This window comes from Marmota marmota, unplaced genomic scaffold (genome assembly GCF_001458135.2).
Source record: "Marmota marmota marmota unplaced genomic scaffold, marMar, whole genome shotgun sequence".
Lineage (NCBI taxonomy): Eukaryota > Metazoa > Chordata > Mammalia > Rodentia > Sciuridae > Marmota > Marmota marmota.
This window is the reverse complement of record NW_026000241.1, coordinates 6,602,148-6,612,669: the sequence shown is the minus strand read 5'-3', so window position 1 is coordinate 6,612,669 and position 10,522 is coordinate 6,602,148. Positions and strand designations below refer to the sequence as shown.

Genomic DNA, 10,522 nt, shown 5'->3' with positions numbered 1-10,522 from the left:
TAGGGGCTGGGGATGTGGCTCAAGCGGTAGCGCGCTCGCCTGGCATGCGTGCGGCCCGGGTTCGATCCTCAGCACCACATACAAACAAAGATGTTGTGTCCGCCAAATACTAAAAAATAAATATTATAAAAAAAAAAAAAGAGAGTGTAATATGGACACATGCCACATTGTGGGTGAACCTTGAAAACACCCTGAGTGCCAGGTACAGGGACACACACTATAATCCCAGCAGCTCCAGAGGCTGAGGCAGGAGGATGGTGAGTTCAAAGCCAGCCTCAGCAACAACAAGGTGCTAAGCAACTCTTTAAGACTCTGTCTCTAAATAAAATACAAAACAGATAAAACAGGCTCAGGGAGATGGAAACAGGCTGGGGATGGGCTCAGTCATAAAGCACCACTGCATTCAGTCCCTGGTTAAAAAAAAAAAAAAAGAGTTCAAGTCCAGTCTGAGTCTCTGAATGAATAAATAAAAAACAAAAATTTTAAAAGCCAAGTGTGTAATGAAAAATGTAAAAGAAAGAAAGCACTTTCAATGTGTTCGTAAATGCATAAACTATCTCAGAAAGGAAACATGGGAAATTAACAATCCCATGGGTCCCCGGGGAGGGAACCAGGATGGGGTGGGGTGGGTGAGTACCCCAGTGGATGGAGTACCCCAATGTCTTTTGCATCCTGTACACACGTTAACTACTCAGAAATAAGTATATACATCTTCCTTTTTCTTAAAAAAATAGAGTTTTTTTAATTGTTGATAAATACTATAACATAAAATTTACCATCTGAACCATTTGCTAATCTCTAGTTCAGCAGCATTAAGAATAGTCATATTGCCAGGTGGGGGAGGCTGAAGCAGGAGGCTCTCAAGTTCAAAGCTGGCCTCAGCAACTTAGAGGCCCAAAGCAACTCAGCAAGACCCTGTCTTTAAAATAATTTTTTTATTTTTTAAAAAGGCTGAGGATGTGGCTCAGTGATTAAGCTCAATCCCCATACAAAAAAGAAATAAATTGGGTCACCAGCTAGTCAGCTTTCTGTTAACTGTAACAAATAGCTGAGATAATTCACTTATAAAGAGAAAGGTATATTTTGGCTCATGGTGAGAGGTTTCGGCCCAGATTGGTTATCACCATGGCTTGGACCTGTGCTGAGGCCACAGCACATCATGGCGGGAGTTGGTGGCCGATCAGGATGCCCGACTTCATGGTTGAGATGCGAAAGAGAGAGGAAGACGAAGTAACTAAGGACCCCCTGTCCCACACACCCCAGTAACAGGAAGACCTCCTACTAGGTCCCACATTTTAAAGGAGCCACCACAAAGCTAGAAACTAAATCTTTTTTTAAAAAAAAGTTTAATAAATTTATTTTTAGTTGTAGTTGGACACAGTACCTTTATTTTATTTATTTATTGTTATGTGGGGCTGAGGATCCAATCCAGGGCCTCACATGTGCTAGGCAAGCGCTGTACCGCTGAGCCCCAGCCCCAGACCTGGGGAAACTAAATCTTGAATGCATGGGCTCTGGGGGACATTCCAGGACCAGACTGGCATACAAGAGCAGATGAGGATTGCTGGGCACGGTGGCGCATGTGATCTCAGCAACTCAGGAGGCTGAGGCAGAAGTATTACAAGTTTGAGACCAGACTCAGCAACTTATGGAGACCATGTCTCGAATTCCCTGGGTTCAATCCCCAGTACCCCACCCCGCAAAACAAGAAAAGAAAAAGGAAAGAAAGGATGAGGGTTTATGAAGCATCAGGTATAGCTAGATCCAGGGTTAAATAAGGGATGACTTTATAGTGGGGAAATGGCCAGGTTGTGTACATGAACCACATGGCTCCAGACTGCAATCCTAGAACACTCCAGCGAAGCCCCCAGATGGGCCAGGCCTGGGTTGTATGTCCATGACGACGGTGGAGGGGAAACTACTGAACAGTCCCCTGTTAGAGGCCCATATAAACTCTCATACTCCGCTCCTGCAAGTCAGAGCCTGGAGGTCTTAAAATGGCAATTGCAACGCAGCAGAAAGCAAATAATGCTGGAAGTCAGGGCCAGGTGCTGAAGTTCAAAGTATAAGAGATGGATGGCTAGATTTTGCAGGGCGGGCAGTTAGGGAAGAGATCATGAGGCAGGTATGCACTGGTGAGGGGCTTTTTTGTTTGTTTGTTTCCTTTCTTTTCTTTTCTTTTTTTTTTTTTTTGGTATTGGGGAGTGAACCCAGTAGGATACTTTATCTTTCAGCTACATTCCTAGTTCTTTTTATTCTTTTATTTTGAGACAGGGTCTTCTTGCTAAATTGCTGAGACTGGCCTCAAACTTGCAATCCTCCTGACTCAGTCTCCCAAGTGGCTGGGATTACAGGTATGCACCACAGCACCCAACTTAGTGTAGGTTGTTTTTTTTCCCCCTTATTTTAAAAATTGGTGTGTTATAGTTGTACATAATGGTGGGATTTCTTGTTACACATTTGTACATGTACACAATAAAATTTGGCCAATATTGCCACATGTGGTGGTGCACGCCTGTAATCCCAGCAGCTCTGGAGGCTGAGGCAGGAGGATCATGAGTTCTAAGCCAGCCTCAGCAAAGGTGAGGTGCTAAGTAACTCAGTTGAGACACTGGTCTCTAAATAAAATGTAAAAATAGGGCTGGGGATGTAACTCAGTGGTTAAGTGCCCCTGAGTTCAATCCCCAGTATCTCCCCACAAACACACACACAAAACCCCAACTTAGCACAGGGGATGTGGCTCAGGGGTAGAGCACTTGCCTAGCATGCATAAAATCCTGGGTTCTACCACTAGCACCAGAGGAGGATAAAAAACTTCTTGGGCTCACCTTAGTGGAAGGTTACAGCTCATGACTTCAGGTATAGCTGGATCCAGGAACTCACCTGTGCCCTTCTTTCCACTGAGTAACTCCAGTGTCATATATATATATATATATCTTTTTTTTTCTTTTTCTGAAGAAAGTTTCACCCAGAATATTGATCTTGATGGCACTGAATTTTCATTATCTTATTTTATGCCTTTCAGCTTTCAGGATTATTATTCTTGTGCAGAGTTTTTATTTGTTTTTAGGTCCTGGGGATGGAACCCAGGGGACTTCACACATGCTAGGCTCCACCCCCAGGCTCCCAGGGCAGAGTTTAATTGGTCTTCATAAATCTTCTTTTAACCAATCAGGATGGCTAAGGGGAGGGCGAACTCTCAGGGGCCCACCTATGGTTGAAAGAGCTCACAAAAACTGCAGTAACCGAGGTCTGCCACATGGTGTCGCCCAAGCTGGGGTTTTAAGACTGAATCGCTGTTCGCCTGTTGGGGGAAAGGAAGACTTAGAAAAGTCTAGAAAAAGTCATAAAATGGTGACCCAGCATTCAATTTTCTTCCGACTTCCATGGCCATATTGATGCTGGGACATCGCATGGACCCAGTTTCTCTTGTTTACATCCCTCGGGTTTTGCCTTTGGCAAATGAGGCTTGGCCAGGCGCCGGGATCCCTCTAACCCAGTTGGCATCCCACCCGCGTCCTCCCGTCTCAGACCTCACCAGCGTGTCTGGGCCACCCAGAGCTGGCCCTGGGCAAAGCTCATCACGAACGTTGGCATCACCTTCAATGCCTGGAATTCACACAGCCCTCCTCTTAGGGGAAGCCCCGGCTCCCCACAGGCCTCCCAGGAAGGGAGATGGGGATGAGGACTTCATCTCCCACGTTCCTGAGCCGCGTCCCCTCAGCCCTCAGTGTCCACACGGGGCTGCCTGTTGTTAGGGACCCTGGGTTTTCTTGGACACTGGAGCAGGGCCAGCCCCCAGGGTCAGGGATTCAGATGCCTCGGGAGCAGCCCTGAGCAATGATGCGAGGAACTTGAAGACTAAATGTATTAGTCCCCCTTCCCCTGGGGCGGAACCAGCATAAGGCTCAGGGTCCCTGAGGTCCCCCGTGGGACTGACCCCCATTGCCACCACACCATCTGCTCCTTGACATCTCATGTAGGGCTCCTTCCTGCTTTGTCCTTTGTCCTGCTCAGCTCCAAAGGGGCTGCCTGGGATCACCTGCTAAATGAACCACATGCCCTTGAGTCTTTTTTTTTTTTTTTTTTTAATTTTGTTTTTTAGTTGTAGACGGACGCAATACCTTTATTAATTTAACACTTTTTACACCTTTATTTTATTTATCCATTTTTATGTGTGCGTAGGATCCAACCCAGGGCCTCACACGCGCTAGGCAAGCGCTCTACCACCGAGCTACACCCCAGCCCTGCCCTTGAGTCTTTACCTCAGCATTGGCTTCTGGGGGTGGGGGAAACCCCAACTTAAGACATAGGCTTCGTGGTCAGGTGCTCCAAAACTGGACCTCCAGTCTTGTCATCTTCTGATTTCAGAAATTCTGTTTACTTCACGAAGTCATTGCCTGAATTCTGCCAACATCTTCCCCCCAAATTCCCTTTGGTGCCAGTTGCTTGAGGAAGTTGACTCCACACTCTTGATCCAGCCAGGGTCACCCCCGAGGTCCTCCTTCTGCCCCTGAGTGGACTTGACATTCTCCAACCCTGTGTTTTCGCTTTTCCTGCCATTTACCATTGCTGGGATTTTTTTGTGGGTTTTGATAGAAAATTTGTCTCAAACTGGCCTAAGCAAAGAAGAAAATTTCATGACTCAAAGAACAGCGAAGATCAGGTAGACTGGCTTCAGGCATGGCGGAATTCCTGTTTTTTTCTCCGTCCATCTGGATGTTGTCTTCATTCTGCAAACTGCAGGGAGGCCCGCTGTTGGTCCAGGAATTCTGGGGGCTCTCTGCTTTCTCTTTTGATCCATCAGCCAAGTAACCCTGCTCGTAGGAGGAACACGTCTGAGCTTCAAAGCTCTGTCCTAGCAGAGTTCCTTCTCCCCTTAAAAAGAGGGAAGATTTTAGTGCCCCAAGCCCTCTGGTGGAAGGCAACTAGGTATGTGGATTCCTGTTCTAGTCTTCCCAGATCTCAGAGGCCTAGTACAGGGCCATCTTTCATTAAGAAGTCAAGTATCAGGCGGGGCGCAGTGACGCAACCCTGTAATCTCAGCAGCTTGGGAGGCTGAGGCAGGAGGACCTCAGGTTCAAAGCCAGCCTCAGCAATGGCGAGGCCTTAAACAACTCAGTGAGACCCTGTCTCTAAATAAAATACAAAATAGGGCTGGGGATGTGGCTCAGTGGTCGAGTGCCTCAGTTGAATTCCCAGTACCCCCTCAAAAAAAAAAAAAAAAAAAAAAAGTCTCCAATCTGCCTCAGAGACAAAGGTTTCTTTCAACTGGAAGCTACTGGTCCTGGGTGTGTAAAGAAAATGATCTGCAGCCAGTCCTGAGGCTCAGAAGGCTAGGACAGGGACCCCTAGTGCACATTTACAGGCCTGAAGATCAAAGCATTAGGCCAAGGATGGATCTTTCCATGGGCACCCAAGTGAGTCTCTCCTAGGAAGTTAGGTACCCCCAAGGGTGTCAACTTCAATCCCATCTGCAGGTTCCGCCTCCATGGATTAACCAAACACAGGTCAAAAATATTTGAGGGGCTGAGGTTGTGGCTCAGTGATAGAGTGCTTGCCTACCATGTGTGAGGCATTGGGTTCGATCAGCACCACATACAAGTAAAATAAAGGTATTGTGTTCATCTACAACTAAAATAATAACCAAAAATTTGAGAAAAAAAATTTAAGATGTACAGGCTCCCCCCAATTATTCCTTCCACAACACAATATAAAAGCTATTTACATAGCATTTACATTGTGTTAGGCCCAACAGAGATGATAAAGAGTCTACAGGAGGATGTGTGTAGGTTCTGTGTAAATACAACACCATTTTACATAAAGGATTTGAGCATCCTGGATTTTGGTATCTCCACGGGGTCCTGGAACCAATTTTGTGGATGCCAAGAGACACCTGTACATTTGTGCTCACCTTGAAGAAATTAACTATTAAAAAAAAAAAAAGCTACATAGCTAATACTTGGGTTGAGTGATATATCCAAATCCTGATGTTCTGGTACTTGTGAATATGATCTTAATTAAAATGGGGTCTTTGCAGTGAAACAAGGACCTAGAGATGAGATTGCTCTGGATTTAGGGTGGGTTTAATGAGACAAAGGAGTGTCCTTAAAAGAAAAGGAGAGGAGAAACAGAGAAGACGGAGGTGCGAAGAGGCAGTGATCAGAGTGACGCATCTACAAGCTGAGGAACAAGGATCGCTGACAATCACCAGAAAAGCCAGGAGGGAGAGGCAAGGGAAGATAGTCGTTCAGAGCCTCAGGGAGGAGTCAACCCTGTTGACACTTTGCAGAATTCTGGCCTCCCAAATAGAATATTGCGTTCTCCCCTCTCCCCCGTCCCGCATCTGCCTGTTTTGTTACTAGGGAATGAACCTGGGGACGCTTTCCCACTGAGCTACATCCCCAGCCCTTTTTATTTTGAGACAGGGTCTCACTACATGGCCCAGCCTGGCGGGCGGCTTGGGACCCTCCCAAGTGGATGGGATTATAGGCGAGAGGCACTGCGTCAGGCTCAAGATCTGTTCGCAGGCTCCCGGTTTCGGGCACAGCGCCCCCCCCCCACACACACACCGCGGCTTTGCTTTCCCTGGTTTCAGTTACCCACGATCAACTGCAGTTCAAATCTACTAAATGGAAAAAGAAACTATTTAAAAATCATTTAAAATATATGAAGTGGAAAATTCCAGAAATAAACAACTCGTAAGATTTAAATTGTGCGTCATTCTGAGCAGCGTGATGCGATCTTGCGGTCCCCTCCGTCCTGTCCCATTAGGCACCTGGGTTGTAGCTGGACGGGCACTGTACGCCAGGGCCTGTTTTCGAAGGACCCTTATTTTACTTAATAATAACAAGGATAATAGCAATAACGAGAATCGAAACACTAGGATCCCCAAGGGTGACATTAAGGACCTCCCAATAACCGCAGAGGCTCAATTTCTCCCTCTCTGTAGCAACCCTGGAGGCATTAACGGGCTTTGCCCACAGCTAGGAGCCCAGGAGACCAGCGGCGGGTTTCATTTGCGCATGCGTTCTTACCCACAAGGCATCCTGAGCTGGCATGCGCTACTTTGCCCCCTTTTGCATCACTCGCGGGGGCACTTTACGACCTTTTCCCTTAGTTCTCTGGCGGGAACACGGCCTGCCACGCCCACCATGCCCAGAAGGCCCCGCCCCTCTAGGCAAGGATTGGCTGTCTGTTCCTCAAGCCCGGTGCTGACTGGCTCGCGTCTCTGCCACTCCTTTTTAGCTTGGTGGCGCGCGGCGGGGCGGCTACCGGGAGGAGCGTGAGCGGCTGTGGCAGCGGCGGAAGTGGCCGGCGAGCCCGGTCCCCGCCGACAACATGGTGAGGGCAGGTCGACGGTGGGTTCTCCTGGAGGTGGGGGACGCGACCATCCGGGATCCTCGGGGCGGGCTCTAGGGGCCGGGATAAATGTGCAGTGCAAGTCTTGTGTCCCGCCTATGGCAGGCGGGGAAACTGAGGCCCGAGGCATCAGGGGCCTCCCCAGGGTACCCAGTTCGTCGCTATTCAGGAGTTTGGGGTTGGACGGACACATATTCACAATACAGCAGCCGGCAGCGGTCGTCCTAATTTGTCGGTGGGGTGACAGGACCCGCCAAAGGGCACCGCGAGTGAAGGGGAATGAAGTTTGGAGGGACACCGAGCGAAGTGGCCCAGGCTAATCCCATAGGTTACAGAAAGCTAGTGTGTCGAGAAGTAAGGATCAAGTGAAGCCCGTTTGGGGAGCTAGAGAGCTTGGGAAGTGTTCAGAATGCTGGCAGCACACACTTAGATGCCTCTGGCTTAAAACAGGCACAGGGAGGGGAATCATTTCTCCCTGGGCCACACAGCATTTCATTCCAGGGAAAGGAGGGGTTCCTGTCCCCAGCCCTGCTGCAGAGGATTGAACCCAGGGCCTCAGTAGATGAGAGCTGTACCGCTGGGCTACTTCTCCAACCGTTTTTCAATTTTATTTTGATTCAAGGTCTTGTTAAATTATCCAGACTGGCCTCGAACTTGTGATCTTCTTCCTTGGACTCCCCAGAACCCGGGATTACAGACATGTGCAGCATGCCCAGTAAAGGTGCATTTTAAGCCAGAGGGGGACAAAGGGAATCCTCCCCATTCACAGAAAGAAAAATTAAGGCCTGAGAATTCTGGGTGAGAAGGTTCTGGTGACTCTGGTGTACAGATATAGACACAGGAATTCAGAGCTGTTAAGTTTCTTGGCCTATCAGCATCCATCATTTAGTGAGAGAAATCAAGGTTGTTGGTAGGGAAGTGACTTCCAATCACTCCATGAGATGGTGAGGGATTCTGGAATAGCAGAAGAGATCCCCAAGGGGTGGCTGCACATTTCTCAAACTAAGGTTTAATGAAGGCTTCTAAGTGCTGCTGGCCAGTGCAGGAATTCACAGAGAGCCCCTCTCCCTGCTGCATACCATCCAGCGGGTGGAGTTGGCACTGTAGGATAGGCACCGGAAAGACCCATCTCTGTTCAGCTCCTTGACAGCAGATCTTCATTTTTATCCCCAACACATTAGCAGAGTCTAGAAAGTACTTACACAAGGTACAGACTCGAGACTCTCATTCAGCCTCGTTCCGCCTCCTGAACATCCAGAGTCCTCAAGTCTCGACTTTCTAGGAGTTTCCTGGAGGAGAGCCAAGAGTAGACAGGCAAAACACCATCACACATTCCCAGTCCCTTGTGGTCAGATTGGAGCCAGAAGGAGCAGCCTGGGGGTGGGCGATCCTGAAAGGCTTCCTGAATGAGAGGCATTGGGTTAGTCCTCAATCCATCCCAACCTGGGGATGAGACCTCTGGAGTTCTAAGAAAGTCTAAAAAAAGGAATCCTCTTACCTGAAACAACTTTTCTAGCCTAAGATTTAGATTTCTGTCACCTGGGTAGAAGACTCCCATCTCACTTGGCACTTTCCTGCTTTTTAAATTTTACTGTGGTTCTGGGGATGGCAGCCATGGCCTCACCCATACTCTTGCCTGTGCCCTGACACTGAGCTGCACCCCTTCCTCTGTCTTTTAAGTTCACCAGGATCCACCCCTTCCTCTGATCTCTGTCTGCAGCGTGGTTTGGGAATGAGGACATAGAATAAGGCAAGATGCTGTCACTGCTCCAGGCCATTGCAATCTTGCAGAGCCTCGACCTAACAGTCACCTGGCTCCCTGTCCCTGTGCCACCTCTGTCCATCAGAGCCACCCTTGCCTTACCTGTGGGGTGGGGCAAGCATTCTGCTCTGCGTGCCTCCCTGGGTGGCAGTGCACTTCCCTCCTGTATTTATTCAGCAAATATTTACTGAGTCTCTTCTCCCTGGTCCCTGGCCCCGTGTGTGCTTGGCACTAGACAAAGCCCACACCCACTGAGTGTTCCAGTCTAGCCGGGGAGGCAGGTAATATATAAACAAGATAATTAGAGGCTGACGGCCGCCTGTGATGGAAACCAACAGCTGCACAGCAGAGGGTGGCCATTAGGGCTTGGCCAGAGAAGGTGATGTTTTAGCAACCGCCAGCCACTGGAAGGGCACCCTGGGTGGAGGCAACAGCAGGGTGAAGGTTGGCCAGTTTGGCTGTGGCCTCAGACTGGCTTGGCTTACTAGGGGTGGGCTGTCAGGCTGTTCCTGTCCCATGTGTCTCAGATGTTTTGTTTTTCTTTCCTTCGGTGCTGGGGTTGAAACCAAGGGCCAGGTGTGTGCTAGACACCTGGTCTACCTCAGGGCCCCATCTGTATGTCCACTCTTGGATACGTTATGAATGGGGACCTGCCAGTCACAGATGAGGAAACCATGGGTCCTCCTGGGCTGTGCTCCTGGTAGTAGGCACACGTGAAGTCCTGAGGATTGTCCCCAACAAGGAAAGCGTGTGTACACTGTAGTATGACATCTGCTCACCTGCTGGCAGCAGGCATCTGTCCCTGCTGGGCTTTCCCAGGGACATGCTTTGCGTTCCTGGGCAGGTCCCTCCCATGACGAGTGCTGGCATCTAAAATGAATGACTCCCAAGCCCATTTTTCTTCTTGGCATCAAGGGCCAGCCTGTTCCCTACCCCCTTCCCAGTGATCTGGGAGAAGCGCCTATGCATCTCCTCCCCCTGGGTCCAGGTGCCCATTGTGGACGTAAGAAAGCAAGCAGGCCAGTGTGAGGCTCCTGAGTGTACCTACCGCCGGGGCAGTGTTGCCGGGCTACATCCCAAAGGCAAAGGCAGGAGCCCTCTGGAGCCCAGCCCGCCCACCAGGGCCCAGCAGCCACTCCTTCAGTGCTTGGCCTCTTCCTCCTTATCTTGCCTTTCCAGGAAGCCAGCACAGGAAGTGGGCTTGGGCCTGGCTTCCTGCTGGCTTGGGACCTCCTCCAGGCAGCTCTTCTCAGGAAGGGCCTGTGGGATGTAGGATTCCCTCCCCCAAGGCCTTCAAGGCCCAGGGAGGAGCAGCCACCTTGCGGCTGGGCCAGGACTCCCCTGCAAAGGCTTCTGGGGATTGGGCTGACTGGGATTCCAGAGTCACGGGGGGGGGGC

The 10,522-nt window shown here is 49.5% G+C and overlaps 1 protein-coding gene and 2 long non-coding RNA genes across 5 annotated transcripts in view; 2 read left to right on the top strand and 1 right to left on the bottom strand.

Moving 5' to 3' along the window:
- LOC125613826 overlaps positions 1–4,842 on the top strand; it is a 13,355-nt gene extending 8,513 nt beyond the window's left edge. The window contains exon 3 of the long non-coding RNA XR_007344421.1: positions 4,831–4,842. This is a non-coding gene — a long non-coding RNA (uncharacterized LOC125613826). The remainder of the gene's footprint in view (positions 1–4,830) is intronic.
- Positions 3,751–10,515, bottom strand: LOC107145350. Of its 2 annotated transcripts, none has more exons than XR_007344418.1 (3): positions 10,173–10,515; positions 7,038–8,764; positions 3,751–4,817 (listed from the first exon to the last, which is right to left on the bottom strand). It is a non-coding gene; the product is annotated as an uncharacterized LOC107145350 (long non-coding RNA). The 2 variants fall into 2 exon arrangements; XR_001503896.2 differs by having other exon boundaries at positions 3,753–4,878.
- Positions 7,218–10,522, top strand: part of Lsm4 (LSM4 homolog, U6 small nuclear RNA and mRNA degradation associated) — a 14,237-nt gene continuing 10,932 nt past the window's right edge. Inside the window, exon 1 of one of the 2 annotated variants that reach the window (XM_015489261.2) lies at positions 7,218–7,344. In XM_015489261.2, coding sequence (XP_015344747.1) covers positions 7,342–7,344 — 3 coding nt within the window. In that variant the 5' untranslated portion in view covers positions 7,218–7,341. Of the gene's footprint in view, positions 7,345–8,063; positions 8,084–10,522 lie in introns of those variants that run through there. The other variant, XM_048795472.1, reaches the window with a different exon arrangement.